This window comes from Leptosomus discolor, chromosome 21 (assembly GCF_034619465.1).
Source record: "Leptosomus discolor isolate bLepDis1 chromosome 21, bLepDis1.hap2, whole genome shotgun sequence".
NCBI lineage: Eukaryota > Metazoa > Chordata > Aves > Leptosomiformes > Leptosomidae > Leptosomus > Leptosomus discolor.
The window spans coordinates 6,670,296-6,691,781 of record NC_141411.1 but is presented as its reverse complement, the minus strand read 5'-3'; the positions used below and the strand labels follow the sequence as shown (position 1 = coordinate 6,691,781).

General features: G+C 54.5%; 1 protein-coding gene across 2 annotated transcripts; it reads left to right on the top strand.

The window, feature by feature from the left end:
- The first annotated feature begins 6,996 nt into the window (after positions 1-6,996).
- Positions 6,997-13,690, top strand: TNNI1 (troponin I1, slow skeletal type). 2 transcript variants are annotated; one of them, XM_086476608.1, is made up of 5 exons: positions 6,997-7,032; positions 11,273-11,404; positions 11,492-11,581; positions 12,065-12,241; positions 13,583-13,690. In XM_086476608.1, exons 2-5 carry the CDS (start codon positions 11,279-11,281, stop codon positions 13,688-13,690), a joined length of 501 nt encoding a protein of 166 aa, XP_086332734.1. In that variant the 5' UTR covers positions 6,997-7,032; positions 11,273-11,278. The 2 variants fall into 2 exon arrangements, with proteins under 2 accessions (XP_086332734.1, XP_009949194.1); XM_009950892.2 differs by lacking the exon at positions 6,997-7,032 and adding an exon at positions 10,593-10,628.
- The last annotated feature ends 7,796 nt before the right edge of the window (positions 13,691-21,486 follow it).

Genomic DNA, 21,486 nt, shown 5'->3' with positions numbered 1-21,486 from the left:
GTGCCTCGAGCCACCGTGCTCCGCAAGCCAGAGCCTGAGCCCCAGCCCCGCGGCCAGAGGCACTGCAGATCCTTCCGGAGATTGCCCGGCCGCGTGGGAATCGGGAAGCGCGGAGCCCCATCCCTCCGGGCTGTGGCAGCCGGCCCCAGCCTGCACGCTGGCTGCCTCTGACAGACCCCGCCGGGGTCCATGGAGTCCCATCCCCGTGCCAGGGCAGCTCCAGGGTGGCTTTGGGAAGGGACAGTGGCATGGCCGGAGCCTGTTTACCATGCAGGGCTAGGCTTGTGCTGGCTCTTTCCAAGCAGCCTGGGAATAAGCATTTTGGTGGTTTTCCACCCAACAAATCCTGCTTGGTCATCCCTGGTCCTCAGAGCTTAAATTGCTGAGGAACCCCCTTGCTTGTGTGCGGAGATGAATGGGGGGGGTCCAAGCTGGGGGGCACAGATGAAGCCGGATTCAAACCCTGCACAGATGGAGCTCTGCACCGCTCCTGTGCCACAGCATGGACAGAGGGACCGAAACAGGGTGGGCTCCAGGGTTGGTGACACCCTGTCCCCTGCCCACAGGGAGGTGCTCTGGGAGTGGACCCCTGCGTGGGCCAGCCCACCAAACCAGGTCCCTGTGCACATTTTGGGAGGGAATGGAGTTGTCAGTGGTTGGAGGAAGGTGCTGGTGCTCACAGAGCATTTCCATGGCAAGGATCTCTGTCGTGGGGTTTCATTTAAATCTCCAGCTCCTGGAGTCAGGAGATTCAGTGAGAGTCATTCAAAGTCCTGCAAGCATCCTGAGCTTGTGCTGTGGCAGGGCAGCAACCGGGGTGGGGAACACCCAGTGCGAGGGCTTTCCAAAGACTTCTGAATTTTGTGCTCACTCACTGTAAATAGGTATTTTCTGTTTTCCAAGACCACCAAGGAACTGGGGAAGAAAATGATCAAGGTGGGTGTGAGTAAGTGCTAGCGCTGTCCGTGGACACATCCACCGTGCATCAACGGATGAGGCAGCAGAGGCTGCAGTACCCGCGAGCTGGGGAGAAATTTGGGTGGTCAGCGGAGGGAGAGGGACAGAAAGAGCAAGGCAGATGGCTGTGTCGGTGTTTCAGGTCTGGGCACGGGGAAAGCCAAGGTTTTCTGTCCCCATCCTGAGCTCCTCATCACTCTACAGACCAACATGCAACCAGAGCCCCCGCCTGTATCGTGTATTCCTCCAGGTATGGGATTTCCCTCTGCGCAGACACCCAAATCTGCCAGATCCACCCTCGGTGGGTGGATTCACAGCCCGACCCTGGGAGCAGGGGCCAGGGGGTGAGAGCTGAGCCAGCGGCATGTGGGTGGGAGGCAGGATGGCTTCCCTCGCTGCCTGTGAGGGCTGAATTTTTCATGTGGAGGAAAAGGTCACCCAGAGACTGAAAAGCAAATAAACAGCCGAGAGACTCGGCCAGACAGCAGAGCAGGGATGGTGCATCCCCCATCACCAGTAACGTGGTGCCAGCACATTGCTGGCCCAGACAGGGCTCAGCATTGACGGGTGACGTTGGGTAAATGGGGTGATTTTACCCAAAGGAAAAATCTCTGGCAGGCAGGGGCCAGAGAGCAACGGGTTTGCAGGGGAAAGCAAGTGTAGGGGGAGAAGGGCCCTAGGAGCATTGCAGGAGGCCAAGCACTGTGAAGGTGTTTGTGGTTGACTATTTGCACACAGTTAGGGATGCAAGGGAGCTCGCAGGGTGCTTCCAGCCAGCCCGAGAAGCAGGGAGAGGGCACATGGGAAGCATTCCTAATGTCCCTGGAGGTGGGAAGGTTGGCAGGCATGTGGCCTCACAGCCCCTTCCCAGCACGCTGGCTCCCACTGCAAGGAGGGGCTGGCTCCTGGGGACCCCTGTGCTGGGGACACCAAGCAGTGCTGGGTCTGAGTGCTGAGCCCCAAAATGAAGCGAGGTGGCCCTGGAGCTGCTTGAGTTCAAAGGCAGGAGCCTGAAAATCCAGCTTTGCTGCTCCCAGCCCCAAGATGCCCCCAGTCCATCGACCCTCCCCACACTGCTCAGAGGATGCCCCGGTGCTGGGGCTCCTCTGCACAGGCTGAAGGCTGCCCTGTGCCTCCAGCCCAGGGGCCAGGGGCTTTGCCAGCACCCGCGGGTGCTGGGGCTGGCACCCTTTGTGCAGCACCATGACAGTGAGGTCAGGTGCAGGGGAGGTGGCAGGGGGACCTTCAGGGCCCTTTTATCCCCCCTGATGAAATCCCAGCACCCAGCCCTGGCTTTGGGATCAGTTTGTGTCTGGCTGGACCCCCCCGACTGCTGGTGAAGGTGGGGGGTCACGCTGCCAAGACAGGGGTTTGCAGCATGATGGGCCAATGCCTTTCTGCAGGTGAGACCGTGTGTACCCCCTCCACCATCACATGCCCTGTGGAGAGGCTGGCAGTGCCTCGCTTCTCCTGTGAACATTAGTGTAGTTTGTGAGTGGTTTTTCCTCAGATAAAAATGAAAAGAAAAAAAAAAAGCAGTATTTTTTTTTAGCTTTGGGTCAAGTGGCTTCCTTCAGATGCTCCCAAAATGATTTCATTGTTGACTGTCCTACATTATAATTCCTAAATCACTGGATTTCATTTTGGAATCCAGAACCTGCCCCAAGCAACACCAGGCTGGAAAGCTGCCCTGTGCCCTTCTATGTCTGCATGTCTATGCTCCAGAGGAGCAGAGGTCTGAGACATGCACACCACCCCTGCCGTGGGTTTGGCCATCTCCAATAAAGTCCTCTTGCATTTTGAGTGGAGGACGAAATGCTGTCATCCTCAACATAGAGCTTGGGATGCTGAGGTGGGGGTCCAGGTATGGATTGCAGGGATTGCACGTGTGTTAATTCCACATCCCCAATGTCCTGATGTTGTGCCTTGGAGAGGGGGTCCCAGGAAGAGGGAGGAGGTGGTGGGTCATGAATGTGGCTGTGAGCGTCACTCACCAGTTGAGCTGGGGCTGTGGGATCCCGTGGGAGGGAAGGGGCTCACCACCCCCTCTGGCACCCCACAAAGAAACAAAAATAGCAGCCAGGCACGGCTGGAGCTGCAGAGGGCAGCAACGGAGCTGAATACACGCCAGCGCCCGTCCCTCAGCCACTGTCCCCGAGCAGGAGTCACCAGGCTGTCCTGGTGATGAGGGTGGCTCAGCCCTGTCTTGCAGCTGAAGGGGATGCTGAGATCTACTGAGTGTCTCAGAGACAGATGGGAGGGCCTAGAAATACCCTGAAAATGTCTAAAAACTGTGTCAGGGTCCCTGCCTGGGCCTGAAATTCTGAATTATTGGGAAGGGCCTTTTTTTTTTTTTCCTGTGAAATATTTTGCCTTAGGCTGAAAACCAGGCTGGTTTTTAGGATACTTAAGCTGATATCGCTGTTGAACCATGTCAGCTCATTAACATGGACAGGACAGCCAATATCCTCTTGTTTATAAGAGTCGACAAGATCAACATTGGGAAAGTTTCGTATGTCACTTGGCAAACTCACAGAAAGCTTAAAGTCTTCAGTGAGTGGCTCAGCTCCATTTTAATAATGTCTTTCCATTATCCCAAAGTAGATAACTGCTCCTTATTTAATGAAGACTTTTCTATGTGTCAATGGCACAAGGCAGGGAGCATGTGCTGTTCATCAAGAACCTGCTAGCTTTGGGAGACCCCTGCTCAGCTTTGGCACCTTCTGCAAACATTTCAAGTCTTCTCAAAGCATTCAAGCTGAAAAAAACAACTTGTATTTCTAGAAGTGGAAAGTATTTCTGCCATCTTGTGGAAAGTGTCCTGGTTTTGGCTCCGACCCCACAGCTGCTTCTGCACGGATTTGCTGCCTGCAGCTGTGCAAAAGGTGAAGAGTGAGTCCCATGCCCATGGATGAAGGGGTTGGACACAGGCACCATCCCCAGCTGCACCACGTGCAAGATGGTGTCCAGCCAGGTAGGGGTTCCCAGAGCAGGAGGCTGTGGCTGGAGAGGACGAGGCTCTCCAGCTGCAGGAGCAGCTATGCTCACCCTGGGAGACCAGGATGTGGAGCAGCAGATCCCAAATAGATGAGGAGCCTCTGCCTGCCAGGCAGTGGGAGACCTGGGTGTCCTGGTGGAGCTGATGCAATGGGGTGTATATTGGCAGGGCAGAGACCTGAGCTGGGAGAGATCTCTCAGCCCCATGGGGCATGTCTGGGGTCTGGCCTGGAGTCTTGCTGGTTCCCAGGTCAAGCTGTGATGATCATCCATATTCTGGTCCCCTTTCCATCTCCACGGCTGTTCGCTTCAGTGCCTCGGGGCATTGCCCGAGTTTGGTAAGGCTCACAGATGCAGCAGGCTGAGGAAATCCTTTGTAGGGCTACAAAAAGCACCGATTGTTGGAGAGCATCCCCCAGGAGGCTGTCATCCTCTGTGGCCACAAACTGACGGAGCAGCTGGGGCTCGCTGGATCCCTTCTGGCAGCTCATGAGGAGTGAGAGCTGCTGGATGATCTGCAGAAGAAACAGCCAGGCAGGGACTGTTTCATCAGGACGAGTCACATGGACCCTCACCACTTCATTGAAATGGGACACTGCAGTCCTGCAACCTCGCAGGCACTTTACTTGCAGGAGGTCACCTCAGTGTCCCTGTGTCTCTGAGCTGTTCCACAGAGGGAAAAACTTCTCCCACCCTGTGGTGAGTCTGTGGGGCATCCTCCATCCCAGGGAGAAACCTGAGGCAGCTGGTGGGGTCCTGCCATCCACCCTGGCATTTGGGGCTGGCTCTACGCATGGCAGCAAAGGAGCGGACATGTTTGGAGGGTGAGGCCCCAAAGGACAACAGAGGCTCAGCTGGTGTTTCTAAGTCTGTCCTGGGTGCCCTGGGAAGACTGTTGTCTTTGTGAATGCCATCAGGGTTGACAAAAGAAGGACGATGCTTGGAAGAGGGTGAGGACAGGATGGGTTGGATGGCTCCAGGGCTGTAAGTCTGCTTCTTCAGGGAAATAGACTTCATATGGGACAATCAGAGACCTTTGAATTTGGAGCCCCAACATCTTAAGGAGCCAGGGACCATTGTGACCTCCCAGAGGCAGCTGTGGTAGCCCCTGCCATGCCTGTGGGGCTGATTCCCAATGATGAGGAAGAGCTAGCACTCTCCAGGGATTCCGCATGTCCAAAGGGAGAGGAAAACTGCCCACGTCCATCTAAACACATGCAAGGTTGTCCACTCGTCAGAGACCAAGTACAGATGACCTGTAGGACCACTGGGACGCTTAAGGGCAAGCAGGCTGTCCCTGAGGACTTGGTCCTGGGTGGGTCTGACCTCCCCATACAGCGCTCTGGGAATTTTCTCTTGGCATCCATCCCCTTGGTGGTTTGAATCTGTGGCTCCCAGAAATGGGAGGGATATTATTTTGCTTTTAATTTGGCCTCAGAACTGGTCTGCCCCATAGATGCCCAGCCTGTCCCCTTCCTACCTGCCAGCGGCTCAGAGGGGTGCCCACAACCTCAGGCGGTACCTAATAAAGGCCCTTATCTTGAGGCACCTCATTGTGGTTTGCGAGCCAGGGATGGGGACCCAAAATGTCCTCGTTATGTCATCTGGAGAGAAGGGACGGGGAGATCCTGTGCTCCTGCCAGTCCTTCTGCTGTTGGCCCCCCCTGGCAATGCTAAGGCTTTGAAACTGATGCTGAGGCCCCTAATTGAGGGGTCCTGCTACCCCATCCCTTGTCTGCCCTTTCCTCCTCCTCGCTCCGGGTCCCAGCAGAGGACGAAACCTGAGACTGGAGCAAATGGCATCCGAAGCAGCCCCAGTCCCCCAGGCAGCGGGAGCTGGTCGGGTCCCTGGGACACAGCTGCGGGGAATGCAGCGCCTTTGTCACCGGCTAATTTTGGCTCCTCTGTGCTCGGAAAACAATCCCAAGGCAGCCGGGAGGAAAGATGCTGGAGGCATGGCCCCGCGGGGGCTTTTGCCTTATAAAGGTCTAACGGGGCTGGTATAAAGCCTCCTCCTCGGTGGCTGGGAGCAGATCCGCTGCACTGGTGCTTGGAGCAGGGGAAGGGGAAAGGTCCTTGGAGGGGCCCCCAAGGAGGGTGGGCGCAGGAGGGGGTTCTCCTGTGCTTGCTGGGACTGGACTAGTGCAGGCAGAACAAGGACGGGACTGCCACTGCCATTGCCGCTGTCACCATCACCGGCCTCGCACCAGCTTGGGGGCTGCTGCGTCGCCCCCCACCAGGGCACAGCTCCTCCCTTGGTGTGCAGGCAGGGGGCAAGGAGCCCGGGAAGGTGGCCATGCATCCCCTGTGCTGCAGGACAGTGGGGGCTGCCTTTGCTTCCCACCATGGGAGCTACCCTGCGCATGCAGCTGCGTGTCCCTCTGTGACCATAATAGCCTCAGGATTAAAATACCGGGCATTGTCCCTGCTGGGCTGCACGCTGGGAATTGTTTGCTCCTAAACTTGCCCCTAAAAATATCGCAGGGAACAGGTGTCACCTGCCTCTGTGGTCCTCTGCGGCGCGAGGACACTGGGCAAGGGGTTTTTCAGGGTGCAGGGGGGTGAGAGAGAAGGTTTTTTGCTCCTTTTCAGGAATTTAACGTGGAAAACATCAGGGCTTGTGAGGGGATGGAAGTTGCTTGAGCATCCTGACCCACTGTACTGTGCTGGGTGAGTCGGGACGGTCCTGCTCCCCAAAGAGGAAACTGCCCCATCCTTGGTCCCAACCGGTCACTTGCCCTGACGCTGTAACCCCACTTTTGCTGTTTTACCCCACCCTGTCCTGGCCCAGTGGTTCTGCCCTCCTGCTCCGGCAGCTCCAGGGAGGCCCCTCAGCCAGCGCGCCCGTGGGGACATCAGCCTGTGCTTGCAGCGGTGCAGAGTGTGTGGGCACCATTGTGTGTGGGGGGTCAGCACCACATCAGCTCACCAGGCTGCTCCCATCCCTCCCCCGCTGCTTCAGAGACTTTCTGAGAGAAAAAAAGAAAAGAAATGAAAGGAAAAAAGAAAAGAAAGAAAAAAAAAAAAAAGAGAGAAAAAAAATTCAGGAGATTTTCTGCAAAGAAAAGGCACTGCAGGGTTTTAGCTTATGGTTTCTGCCTCTGCAGACTCAGGGCTTTTCCAGCATCTCTGTTGCTGGTTTACATCAGAGAGGAGCAAGGCAGGCAGGCCGTGAAGAATACACCCCGTCTGCAGAGGCATTGCCATCGCACCACGGGCAGCCTGACCCGGCACGTCTGCTCACACCCAACACGCGTGTGAGTGAGGCGCCGGGCAGCGAGTGCAGGCTGGGCTGGGGTGATTTGCACGCCAACGGCTCAGGGATTCACCAAATCCCGTGGGGGTCACGGGTGTGATAAAGCACGGGGGCACTAACGCGCGCGGGTGATGAGTGTGTGTCGCCCCGTGTTCGGGACGGTGCCCCAGGTGTGTGCAGCACGTCACGGGGCACCAGGGCTCGCAGCAAACGTGTGCACGCAAGAGGGGATTTGTGCTATTTTTACCGACCACTTGCAGGCAGGCTGCGATTTCATACTCCCCCTCCGCCGCCGGCCCCCGGCAGTGTGCGGCTCTCCGGAGGCCAAGCATCACGTCCCTCCTGCACAGCCCCGAGGTAAGGCGCTGCCCCGGGCATGCCCCCACCTGTGGCTCCCTGGGGGTGCTAGTGGTGACAGAGAGGAGCCCCCCCCCCCCCCCCCCCCCCCCCCGCAGATGAATTTGTCTGAATTTCTCCCCCTGACTGAGGTTGCTCAGACATTTTCTCTGCTCTTGGAGAGAAGGATCGGTGAGAGTGCAGTGGGGAGAGATACTGCTAAAATACCCAGCCGGGCTTTGGAGCTGAGATTCGCTTAATTTTTATGAAAACTGGCAAAAAGAGGAGTTTTTTGGGGAGCATTTGCTCACAGTCACTTGTGTGATCAGGGAGGTGAGGTTCAAGAGTGAGAGCAGTGTATGGCATCGTGTTAGCTGGGCATGTGTTCGTGGTGTGTCTCCGGCCCCCTGGGACGGGGGAGGATGTCAGGAACGACTGTGTTTGGATTTATGGGGTTATTTCTTTTAAGGATTTCTGTGGTCTGATGGTTTAATAAGCTTTTTAAGTTTTTGCAGCTGGGGACATGCAAACAATGCAGATCCTCTCATCCCCGTCAGAGAGCAAAGTCTCTTGTGGATGCTCCAGATCCAGCTGGAGCCCAAAAGTCACTGCACAAGATTGCTGGGGATGTCTTACCGGCACAGCTGAGTTCCGGCTGTCCTCACAGAAGCCAATTTAGAACTATCTGGCCCTAAAAACTGATTGACCTTGGTAGAGGTCGTCAGCCTGAGGTGTGGTGTGGGTCCCACCTTCTAGGGACGCCAGGCTTTGCTCCGATGGGCAACACTGGACACGCTGAGAGGCCAGCCCTTGCTCACCTCCAGAGAGCCAAAGGCTTTTCTGCCTTCCCCGAAATAAATTGGGGGGAGCAGCAGGGACCTGACCTGCTCAATGCACCAATGCCAGGCAAAAGGAGCCGCCTTCCCTGAATGTCCTGTGGGGTGTTTGCTGTATCACCAAAAATCTCCAAACCAGCATGAAATCTGTGGCTCTGGCTGCATCTGGCTGATGTGGCTTTTGGGAGAAAAAAACCCCTGTTCTAGGGATTTTTCCTTGTAAATCCAGGGATCTGGCAGGCCCTGGGGGAGATGATTCCTTCTGGGATTTTGTGATATTTCCCCCAGGCAGTGGGGGCACAAGGAAGGGACAGGGACAAGCAGACGGAGCCAGGAGGTGCAGTGAGATTTGCTTGGCACAGGCTCCACGCGCACCTGGGAGCAGCTGTTTGAGACCAGAATTGTTCCTTTTTCTTTCCCCCAGCAGGAGCCTTTGGGGTTTAGAACAGTTTCAAAATTTAGGGGGACGCAAAGACATCAAGGCAAAAAATCCCAGCTTTGCCATTTCAGTTCTAAGGAAAAGAACTAAACCCACCACTGGGAAACGCTTCTTCTTTCTGAAGTATGGCAACAGTTTGTTACTCCTGGTTGGAAAGAGAAGAAAAATAAATTCATTGGCATTTTCTGACACATTTTTCTGCTACTCAGGCTTACACAGTGCCCCGGCTTCTTGGCAAGAGAGGGAAGTGTAAGAGGCAGTGCTGGGGAAGCTAGCGAGGCAGTGCAAAGCAGCTGCCAGGGCATAGGATTACCAAGCAAATTTAAAATATGAAACCTTGAGCTTTTCACCAGGGATGTGGCTGCTGAAGGAATCTGCTCTGCCACTTGGCTGTGACTTGTTGCCCCTTGCCCCGTCACTCCCAAGATAGGTTTTGGCTCCACCATCCTCCTGGTTGCCCACGGGGAGCTGTGGGATGCGACTTGCCAAGCCGATGCAGTGCGGGGGGCCCCGAGGCACCCCGTTTCTCCTGAGCTTTGCAGCCACGCTCGCCTATGGCCCCTCGCCCCAGGCTGGGGTGGGTGATGCAGCCGGCGGGGGAGCAGCTTGGTGCTTGGGAAAACCCCCGAGGAGCAGGAGACCAAGTCCTGCAGGGCCGGCTGGAGGCAGGTTGGAACTTGCCTGAAATAAATTTTCCTCGGAGCTGAGCAGTTCCTCTTGGTGTTTCACAGCGGGATGGCGAGGCTGCAGAGTCGCTTCCCTCTGCTGACAGCACGGGGCAGCACCGGACCTCAGGAGCATCCTGCCATTGCTTGCTGGGTTTGGGTGGATTTGGGATTTGCTTCTCTGTTTCAGCTTCTTTCCCATTTTGTTTTACAGGTGAACAGCACGCCACCACAATGCCAGAGCCGTAAGTAGTACGAGTTTCTCTCATATTTCACTAAATCCTCGCCTGGCTGCTTGTGCCGGCTGAGCTTGTCCTTTTTTGGAGGGGTTCGGCTGGGAGATCAACCTGTGATCAAGACCTCTGTGCCATAGCCCTTGCAAAAATTATCTTTAAATAAAAATTGTTAGTGATTTCAATGTCCTGCTTCAAACCGTGGAGCTTTCCTAAATCACAGAATAGGGATCCAAGGTGGGCAGCACCACTCACTTTGCCATGAGGCGCTTCGTAGCACATCGTACAAATACAACATGTTCCCCGGTGTGAGCAGAAGGGAGAAACCTCTGTGCAAGGCTTTCATCAAGCAAGGACATGGAGATGCCCCAGCCCTGCAAACCTGCACAGGATCCAAGCATCCTGCGTGCCAGCCCCCAGCTGCGCGGGGAGTGCATGCATGGGGGTGTGGTGGCCCCAACCACAGGAACCGAGCTGGGGCTGTCACAATGGGGACTGTGGAAGCTCGCGTGCCACATTTGAGTGGCATTTTGGCTTTCTAGGCAGTGGCCCTGAGCACCCACTGCGTTTCCAGAGAGCACCGTTGTCTCAGACCTGGCTCACTTGCAGGTGGCAACTATTAGATACAGAAATAAGGAAACCAACTGCAATCACATGAGATGCGTTTCTTGACTCTCACCTCTTTTTAACTCTTACTCGCTGATGCCCTGTTCTCTTCTCTTGTTCCTTATTGCTCCTTCCTGAACGCACGCCTGCTGCAGGGAGGTAAGTGCCTTTTCTTTCAGGGCCCATCTCAATGCTACTCTGCATTTGCTGTGAGATTGTTCTCAAAGGTTTGTTTTTTTTTTCTCCTCCCCTTTCCCCTAGAGAAAATCCAAGATCACAGCCTCACGCAAACTCTTGTTAAAGGTGAGTCCTGAGGGTTGGAAACCCCCTGGGGTTTGTCTTGCTGGGGAAAAGGAGCCAGGGTTGAAGTGCGTGGTCGGTGGGACAGTGATGAGGAACGGGAGGAGTATGGGCCTTGGGGAGCATCTCCCGTTCCCACCTCTTGTCTTCTCAAAAATCCTCCCTCATGTGGGCTTTGTGGTCCATGCACCAAACAAACCTGCCCTCACCTCCACTCTACTAAGGTGGGGAGAGACTCTGATGCCTTCAGCGCTAAAGCCACAGCCCTTGTGTTTGTGCACCAGCAGCTCTGCAGCACAAGCTTGGGAGCTCCCCGGGCTGTGGCTGGGGAAAATCATTGACTGCCACAGCAGAGCAAAGCCATGCAAAGAAAATGCCAACGTCGGCATCCATCGGGGCCACCGCCACCGCAGCCCCGCGCTGCCTCTGGCCGTGCTGTTCCCCCTGCCTTCAGGGTCACCACTCAAAAGGCGTAGGGATTTTTTGATGTGTGTTGCAGCAGCACAGTGATTTTGGGAGGACAACTACAGCAGGGAGGAGGTTTGGGAGGGAGACAGGGCTGTCCCATCCTACAGATATTGCGCAAGGAGGCTCAGGGGAAACAGAGGAGCCTGTCTGGAGCTTCTGCCATTTGCTTGTGCTTGTAGAGTTTGATGCTGGCAAAAGCAAAGGAGGAGTGGGATCAGGAGATCGTGGACAAGCAGGCAGAGAAGGAAAGATACCTGTCTGAGCGGATCACACCATTGCGCACCAGTGGGCTTTCCTTGAGCCAGCTCCAGGTATTTCTCAGGTCCGAGGGTGGAGCGAGCTCCTTGGGAGCATGGAGTGGTATCGCTCACTGCTCTCCTGCTGTGCTTGGCCCCCAGGACTTGTGCAGGGAGCTGCACGAGAAGGTTGAAATTGTGGATGAAGAGAGATATGACATCGAAGCGAAATGCAACCATAACACTCGGGAGGTAGGAGGCAGGATGGGTTGTTTTCTTCAACATTGACTCCATTCCTGATGGTAACTTGGGTCTCGATGGAGGTCTGTCATGCACTGGGCTGAGCCTGGATGTGGGACATGTACCAGGATTATCTAAGGGTTGGTATTTGCTCTGTAAGGTGTCTCTCAGCACAAGGTTCATCTCTGCCTTAGGGAACTCAAACTGTCCACTGGGTCCACAGGTAACCTCCTCGCTCTCCTGGTCACCCTTTGTGGGTCTGAGAGCTCCTTCTCATGGTATGGCTGCCATCTGAGCAGGCTGGGACAAGGCAATGACAACAGCTCTGTGCTCAGGTGGACAGTACCTTGGAGAAGATGGTCCTCACGGCTGCAGGAGAGGCACAGACCCCTCTGCGTCTTGGTGTCGGCAGAGACTCCTGCTTCACACAGGAGCCTTTTGTACAAGGCAGCCATGCGATGACCTCCCACTCCTCCTCCTTTCCTCAACCTGCAGATCAAAGATCTGAAAATCAAAGTGCTTGATCTCCGAGGAAAGTTCAAGCGACCCCCCCTGCGGCGAGTCCGTGTCTCCGCCGATGCCATGCTGAGGGCTCTGCTGGGCTCCAAGCACAAGGTGTCCATGGATCTGAGAGCCAACCTGAAGTCTGTCAAGAAGGAGGATACAGAGAAGGTGGGTGACTCTTCTATAGGACAGAGATGGAGACACCCCCTAGGGATGCCTTAGCCCTTCTCCAAGGTCCCCTGTGAAACCTGCGTGGGTTGGGCTCATCCCCTGTAAGCCTCAGAAATAGCACGGGGCAGTCCTTGTGAGCCACTGCCCGTTGCAGGATGTTGTAGGACCACGTGGCAGCAGTTTGACAGCCAGGTAACCGGTGGATGATAACAAGTGAGACTTCGGGCTCCATCCACGATGCTCTTCCCTCACAGAGCATGTGGGGGTCTTTCAGCTGGGGCCCCCTTGGCATGTCTATTGAGCTGTACTCACAGAGCGTTTGGTCTCTGGTCTTCTAGGGACCCAGAAGAGCTCCTATTTGGTGTGGTCATGCCCAGGAAACACCCAGGAAACTCCCAGACCCAGATTAGATATGACAGGGCAAGCCCAGCAAGCACGCTTGGCCTGAGAAAAACAGCCCAGTTCACACTGGCTGTGCAGAGATGTGGGAAGGGAAAGTCTCAATACCAGAGACACAGAGTGATGCCCAAATGTTCCTGGGGGTGCAGGCACCCCAATGGCAAGAGTTGTGCTGCTTTCCTAGGGCCTCTGCCCAAAGGGGTTTTACCCTTTGGTCCCAGCTCAGCAGATTTTCAATTAATTTTCCCTTTTTCCCTCCCCGTTGCTAGTATAGCACATTTTCAATCCTTTGAACAGAAAACTGTGTTTACAGTCCTCAACACCAGGTGGTGAATAGATCTGAGTTTATTTTAGATGTCGTGAGATGATTTTGGGGCATAGTTGTAATCTATGAATGCTTGTGGGTTGGCAGAGCAGACACCTGGGCATGTTCCCAGATCTGCTGTCATCTCCCCTTTCTATTCTGGAAGAAGCTGCCAGGCTCTCACTGTCACACCAGCAATCCCAGTCCCCTCCAAAAGCTCAGAGAAGGTGGAGATAAGTTTTATGTGGGCTGCGAGGTCTATGCAGAAAGTGGTTTTTCTTGCATTTGCCCTGATGTGCTGGTATAAATCCGGAGTAAGTCCCATGTGCTGGTTTCTTCTTCCTAAAGAAATTTTCTGGGATTTTTGTGCCTTCTAGTGCATTAATGCAACTTAGCCAGGCTTTGGTGGGCTATCCACATGAATCCAGACCTCCCTGTGGAGATCAGACCAGTCAGTCCATGTGCAGGGACTCTCCTGGCTCCAAGGGCGAGGGGAGCTGGAGAGGGCAGCTGCCTTCCCCGCTGGTGCTTGCGCGCCGGGGCCGAGGGCTCTGTGCAATGGGGTCTGCAGTGTGGGGCTGCTGGCCGCCCTGTCACACGGCCATTGCAACCCCCATCCCTATCCATCCCGGCAGGAGCGCCCCGTGGAAGTGGGCGACTGGCGCAAGAACGTGGAGGCCATGTCAGGGATGGAGGGGCGAAAGAAGATGTTCGATGCTGCCAAGTCCCCCACGGGCCAGTGAGAGGTAGGGGACTGGTCCTTCTTCCCCTGCAATGCCCTGTGCTCCCTACAGCATCCCTGCTCTCTGCTTGTGGCCAGGCAAACGCAGAAACTGCACCCACTCGTTACAGAAAAAGGTATCACATGCCCCATCTCCCACCCAACACTTGGGACTGGTCCCTGTCCCGCACATCCCTGCCATGGAGCCCCTGCCAGCAGCTGTCCTCATCTCCCAGCTTGCCCTCCCTGACTCTCCAGGGTCTGCTGCCCACACCACACTCACCCTGCACAGCATGGGCATCGCTGGCACCAGCTTTGGGCTGCTGAAAAAGCCCAAAAACTCCTCTTCTGCCCCACTGATCTGCTTTGTTTCTTTCCCACAGGAGCATTGGGAAGAAGAGACTCCCCATCCCTGCTGCCTGCCTCCCTTTCCCTTGCTGCCCCTCTGTGCTCTTTACACCCTTACCCTGAATTCACCACTGAGCTGAAGCACGTGGATAACTGTGTGGGAAGGAGATCTGAGCTTCTTTCTTTCAGCACTGCCATCAGCCCCGCTCCTGCACAGCCCCAGCACTGCAGCTCCCTGGTATCACCTGCTCAGGCCGTGCTGTCTCCAAGGAGCCACTGTCCATCCCTCCCCTCCCACCACTGCACAGAGGACCCAGAGATGGCTGCTGGTCCTCCCACTCCCCCATCCTCCAGCGGGTGCAGCCTGAGATGTACCCGTGCGGCTGCACGTGTATTAAAGGACGATGTCCCAGGCAGAGCACTGCGTGGGCTTGTCACTGTGGGAGCATTGGCCAGGGGCAGGTGCTGGTCCACAGCCCAGTGGGGAAGACACCATGATCCTTTCCTGCCGCCCTGCAATGTTCCCGTGCCAGCACTCAGGCCAGAAGCATGCCTTGGGATCAGACTTGCTTTGGGCTTATCTCTTCCAGCCCCTAGGCTGTTCCCTGGTGCCCCGCCAGCTCTGCTGAGACCACCCCTGCTCCACGCTCGGGCCACCCCTCTCCCCTCCCATGCACTGCAGCCCTTGCTGGGCTCCAACAGCGCAGCAGCCTCCCAAGCAGCAAGGCTTGGGTCTCTGGAGATGGCTGTCTGGTGGTTCCCCCACCCCTCCTTCTGCCCTGGTTTTGGAAAAACCTTCAGAGCTTGCTCACCCAGACACCAACTCTCCCCCTGGCTGCCCCATCACAGGCACTGGAGCTGTGGGAATTGGGGCAGCCCCATTTGCAGGCTTAATTCAAGCAATGTTTCAGGACAGCATGGGATGAATCCATCTTTCAGGCCAAACAGATCGTGCTTCCCCACCAGTCCTACCATGTTCTATGTCACAGCCCCACAGCCCGCAGCTGGTTCGGTGCAAGCAGCTGGGAATGTGCCAGCTCCACCCCAGAGCAGGGCTGGAGGGGAGAACTGAGGAGAATTCGAACGAAATTGGGTCTTCTGCCTGGTTGCCCCGCAGGAGATGCTGAGGCTCGGCCCCCACAGGGTGCTCGTGGTGATTGTAGCAGTGCCTTGTCTGTGTCCCCAGGGTATTCAGAGGAATTGCAGAATCCACGATTTCAAACCTGTGCCACTCCGTGAGTGTTTTGCAGCACCCCTGTCCCTGTGAGCTTGTAAAGTACAGAAAATGCTATAAACTCGGAGCAAAGTGCAGGTCCCCAGACAGGCCCCAGGGCTGGAAGGAACAGCACCAAAAGGTGTGTGGTCTCCAACAGAGCTCATTCTCCCCAGAAAAACATCACATTTCTTTAAGGATAGAAAAGGTGGCCCCATGCAGTTGGTTCTTGCAGGACTTTCTCCAGCAGACTTGGATAGCTCGGTGGCCAGCAGTGCAAGCGAGCGAGAGCCATCGCAGGGAGGTGGGGTTGGGTTTGGGCTTCAAACTGGCAGGACAACTGGATTCCTTCGGGTTTCACATGGCCCCCCCTTTGGCCAATTCAAGGACACTGAGCTGAACCACTTACTTTTGTCCCTGGGCAAAGAGGGTTAGGGCAGATGGTGACTGGTGGGAACACTTATTTCTAGCGTGGCCATTAGCAGTTGGGCTGCCACAACGCACAGCAGCTCTTTAACAGAGAATTCAAGACTCAATATGAAAACTTTTTGCAAAATTAGGGTTAGATGAGCGGTGGCTGTCAGCTGGAAAATACACACTTGCTCCCTTAGCTAGCACAGATGCTCAGTCTTTGTCTTTCCACCTGACCCTCCATCCCCACCAGCATCCCACTGACTGGGGCCAGGACCACCCCCTGCATGACCGGAGAAGTTGCACGGCACACAGAGCCTTTTCCACCCATTTTTTTCCTTTCCGAGCTTAATTTGGCACAGCAGCCGCAGCCTAGCATGGCGCCAGGACTCGCTGGCCACTTGTCCTCACCCTGCGCACCTCGGGACGGGCTCCCAGCAGGCGCAGCCCTGGGAAGCGAGTCTCCGTCTTGGCCAATCCAAGTGACTGCTCTTGGAGGTGATCGGAGATCATGCGTGGCAAGATCCCAGGATCCTGCCACGGCCCAGCAACCTGCCCCACCACTGGAGGTGAGAGGTTTTGGCTACAATCTCGCCCCTTTGAGCTTCCAGCCCAAGCGGGAGCTGGGCTGAGGCAGTGTCCTGGGATCTCGCTGCGCACGCTATCCCCGGAGGGAACTCACACACTCGGCAGTGATCCTGGCAGAGGAAGAAAGGTGTGTAGGGAGAGGTAATAACTGTTACCTGACCAACTGGTATAGCTGGAAAATGCAAGAGAGGTTTCACGGAAACAAAACCTTCTTCAGACTTGGAACAGAAGCAGAAAATGACAAGCTACGTCTGGGTCAAGAACAGTTGCTCAGAGCTTAATGCAATTATGATAATTTGGTAATTAAAAAAAAAAAGGGGGTGGTGTTTGTGGGGTGGAGAGGGGTGGCAGTGAGATGAAAGGCAATATGGGTGCTGGGTGCTGTGGGACCAGGTTCTGGTCGATGCTCGGCAGCCAGCGTGCGCCTGCACCCAGCTTGTTGTCACATCCTGTGCACCCAGACACCCGAAACTGCTGCAGAGCAAAACCCGAGGGCTCACCAGCACGTCTCTGCAGCCACAGTAAGAGCCAGCCGGGGTGGGCTCAGCAAGGTCCCAGAGCCCACATGCAGCCTACCATTGTAGGCTACCGGTGACTTTGCATGTCTGCCTTGTGTTTTAGACTGGGGGGGCGGGGAGAGAAAAACCCAACCCCAGAGCTCTTCGATCTGCAAGTTCCCCTACTTTTACAAAGTATGACACTCCCCAGTCACCATGTCCTGCTTTCATCCTTCTCTGATGGAAAACCACATTTGTTGGTCACAGGAAAACAAAGTTTTATGGATTTCAGCTTTATTAGAAACATGGAAAACCCCCATCTCTTTACAGGGATTGAATCTAGAGGGGAAAATGCAGCTGATCGCCCTGAGAACGAGGCTCTTCTGGTTGGATTGGGGGTCTGGGAGCCAAGCCTTCTCCTCCACCTCTGCTCTGGAGCTGCTTCTGTGGCTCTGGGCCAGCTGGGAGCCCAGCTCTCCCCTTGGTAAAAGAGGCAGGTTGAGCCTTTCATCCCACGATGCGCCTGGCTTCCCTTTCACCAGGCCAGCTCTGCAGTGCCACTGTTGCTTCCCTCCTAGGTGACAGTGACCTCAATTTCTTCTCTCTGAATTAGAAGGAAACCCTATGGTAATCCCTTTTTACTGAAAATTCAGCCCAAATGGGGGACTTGCAAGGCTCTTCTCAGAGGGAGAAGCTGACGCTGAAGCAGTTGTTCATGAAATCATGTCTATTTCCAGAAGAACTGCACGAGTCAGTCCTGTCTCTTTGAACTGAGCAAAGCCCTGTCCCTGCCATCCTCCAGGTTGATCCATCGCAGCCCAGAGTCCCCAAAGCAAAGCAAAACAAAGCGCTGGAAGCTGAAGAAATTGCAAATAGAAAAAAAATATTCATCAACCCACTGATTTTCTACTGGAAAGGTTTTGCTGGCAAAACCAATAAGAGAGATGGCTTGACGTGGCCTTTCAAAAATATCCCTCCTAGTTGGTTGTAAAATGGTCCCTTCCTTTCCTAGGATGCTCTGCGACCTCCTTGCTAATCTAGTCGTGCCTAGAGACATCTGAACTGTGCCCAGACATTTCCCTGGGTGTATTTGCAGCTCAGCTGGTGGCTGCACCTGCAAAGGGAGGAAGAGGAGGAGGATTGGTGGTGATGGGCAATGCTGGGGTGGGAAGGGGTAAAGTTTATCCCACGGCCTCTGAAGACCACTGCAGCACCCTGCCCCGCACAGGGGTTAATGCCAGGCTGCAGTCCCTGGAGGTAAAGGTTAAACATTACCCCCCTGCGGCCCCCTGTGGCCTCCGCGGTGCTGCCGGTGCAGGATCGAACCCCGTGGCTGCAGCTGCGCAGGAGGCGACCTGGGGACAACTGCGCCACATCGGCAGGGTTACAGCATAACCACCCATCACCCCGTGGGTCATCACTGCAGGTCCTGTGTGTCCCCTGCAGCATAAAATGGGAAGAAATGGGTTTCCTCATCACCATTTTCCCCTCCTGCAGCCCTCTGGGTCCTGTAGCCCTGGGGAGCAACGGGGCTGGGTTGGGGTGTGGTGCTTGGTGTGAGCAGGGTACGTCCGTCTTGTCCATCTTCCTTTGCCTGAGCCCTCTCACTCACTGCTCTCATCAGGGGGCATTTCTCATTAATTGCAACTAATTTCATGTGTTAGGAGGGATGTAGTCTGCCCTACAGGTGCTGGCAATGAGTCACACTTATTCTATCCACGACATAAAAAGTTTCCACTGACACCACTTTTGGGGGATGTCCATGGTTCTTCATTGTTAGACCTGGAGCATCATAGGGGATGGCATTTAATGAGGAGACCCATCTGCAGAGAAGAATGGGACCCTGAAGGACACTACAGCATCCGTGGGGCACCACAGTGGCATTTCTGAACCAAGATTTGTCTAAACTATTTCTCTTCTTTAAAAAAGTTAAATTATAATGAAAAAAACCTCCCTCTGCTAGCTAGGTGCAAGGCAGCTTGGACAATGGTTATTCCTTTCCTGCAGAAACCAGAAAAGTCTGTGGTCAGGTTTTGTTCAGTTTCTTAGCAAGCACGTGCCAATCTCAGCCACTTTCTGGCTTTCTTTGCACAGCAGAGGTATCTCTGTACTCTCAGTTTCTGGTGCCTTGCACACACCTTTCCAAAAGCTGAAAGAACTGTAGCTGGGAAAGGACAGCCCTGGACCATCCCAGCACCTGCAGAGCACCAGCACAGGGATGGAGGCAGAGCTCCATGTGCTGCGGGGAGCAGAGATCTTTAAAGCATTTGCTGGTGGGATCTTTGTGAGCTGTTGCACCACTGCAGCGGTGGGATGGCAGCTGAGCAAGGGTGAAAAACCCCTTTTCCTGGCTGTTGATCTTCATGCTCCAGCGCAGCGGGGAAGCCTGAGCAGATGGTGCTGCTGACTGCTCCACCGCCTGCAGCGTGGCAGGGATGAGCCTGGGGAGCCGGGGGAGGAGCTGAGCCAGGGCCGATGCTGGGGGACCAGCACGGGCCAAAAGGGTGGAGGTGGAGGGTTCACCGCTGGGCCCTGGGGCGAGGTTGAGGAATGCCCTAATTACAGCGCAGTTGTGGAAACTGGAAGCTCTCCACTGCCCTGTAGCCAAAGAAACAGGCTCTGCATCGGGATGAGATGCAGGACACTGTTCCCAAGGGAAAAAATAAACCCCTGCTGATACTGGTCCAGTGGGTATAAATGGGTGTCTTCTGCTGATCTGCATCAGATGAAGATCTGGCCTCCCTGAGCTCCCCAGGCAGATGCAGATCTGCCAGCAGAGCCCTGCTACAAAGCGGCTGGAAAGCCACCCCTGGGCAAAGCGGGTACCCGGAGAGAGGTGCGGTTTGACACTAGAGCCTTGCCTGCACTCGGCGGAGTCCTGTGGCACAGCTCCCCCGACCAAGAGCACATAGCTTTCCTCTCCTGGTTGCGGGTCTGGGACAGCAGATACGACGGCCTGGTGCATAGAGAGGATCTGGATAGACGTCAGACTGGTTCCCCTGAGCATCCCTTCCCTGCACAGACTCAGGTGTCTACCTAATTTCAACACCTTTAGATTTATGGACCTGCAGGTTGGTCTGGGATTTGGTGATGAGCTCAAGAGTGGCCAAAATAGCTTTTGTAAAGGGAAGTCTAGTCTCACAAAGCAACTGGTGTTTGCTGAAGGCATCAATGAACTTGTGGATAAGGATGACCTGGCAGATAAGAGTTTTCCTGGATTTCCAGAAGCAAAGACCTTTAGATCAGCCACAGCTAAGAGGGAAAGTCCAAGTAGAGGTAAATAATCAATTAGCAGACAGGAAACGATGGAGAGATAACAAACTCTGCTGGTAATTCTTTTGTGCTTGACATAGCAGAGATGAAGGCTGATGACACAGAAGTTCAGAAGGCTCTTTTGGGACTTGGGGTTTGGGGATAAAATGACATGGGATGTTTGGAGGAGTATAAAGTGACACACAAAGGGAAAAATCATGACTTCATATATAAGACAATGAGCTCTGGGCTGGCCAATGCCTTCTTGGGAGCGATAGCTTGGGATTATGGTGAACATGAAAAAGCATGAGGAACGTCAGCTAAATGCTCCATGGCAGCAAAAATCTCAAACCATGAGAGATCAATGTTTTGTGCTGCCAAACAGCTCATCAGGACCTCATCCAAATTCAAGGAGAGGACGGGGCTTTTCCAACAGTGGGGAATAGACCTGGGGAGCTCCTTGCTGAAGGCTGGTTTTATACTAATTTTCCTGGGTTTGAGGGAAATTGGGCAAATCCATGGAGGAGAAATTAACTGAGGAGTCTTAAATAAAGAGGAAAGCACATTCAGCTCTAAAGGTCTCTGAACTGAAAATAAAGACGGAGGAGTGTGAGGGGAGAGTGTCATCGACGCTCGTCCTCTGCCTAATCCCCAGCTGATAAATGCCTGTCTAGAATTTCCTCATCTTAATAATAAGAGGAATCACAAACTGTGAGGTTTTATATTCCTTTGCCGTGTATATATCCCTAGCTGGGGGTGTTCTTTCACTACGTTCAGTGTAATCCTTTTTAAAATCCTGCTAAGTCCTGTGCTTCAGTGATATCCTTTGGCAACGAGTTTTGCAAGTGAAGTGCTCGCTGTGCATTAACCAGAAAGGTTTATTGCTTTAGAGTAGCTTGCTGAAGCTGAACTGCTGTATATATAGTTCGTCAACAATTAGTGGGATGCTTGCAAAGTTATTTAAGGTTTTTTTTTCCTTATGACACAATTTGCTGGATTTTCTATATGTATGAAAACACTTGAAAGACAATAGGTTACTGCAAGAAGAAAAGATGCCAGAGAATAAGCCCTGCTCTGAGCAGATGGCTCCTATGACAGGGCTATCTTTTAGAAATGGGATTTTAATCAGGAACCGTTGACTAAAATAGTTTCTTTGGTTGCTGAGATCCTGGGCACACCCCTGCGGACTGGAGGTATGTGCGGCAAGCCCAGCCTTATAACCAGTCCCTCGGGCTGGCAGAGAGATGGATCTCACTGGGATCAGAGACCAAATTTGTACTCACAGTGTCGTGGATGACTTTTTCTGCAGGCATCCACTGTGATAGCTGCCCAGCTAGCCCCAGCAGTGGGAGCACTGGGGTCCTGGCCATGCTGTGTGCCAGGGCTGCCCCCAGGTGAAACCTAGGCTTGGACCCAGCTGTGCTGCATCCGGGTGCCCCCGTCACCCCGAAAAGACAGTCCCTCTCATTGCCTCCACACCTGCCCTTTGAAGGAGAGTGTTGCCCTGTT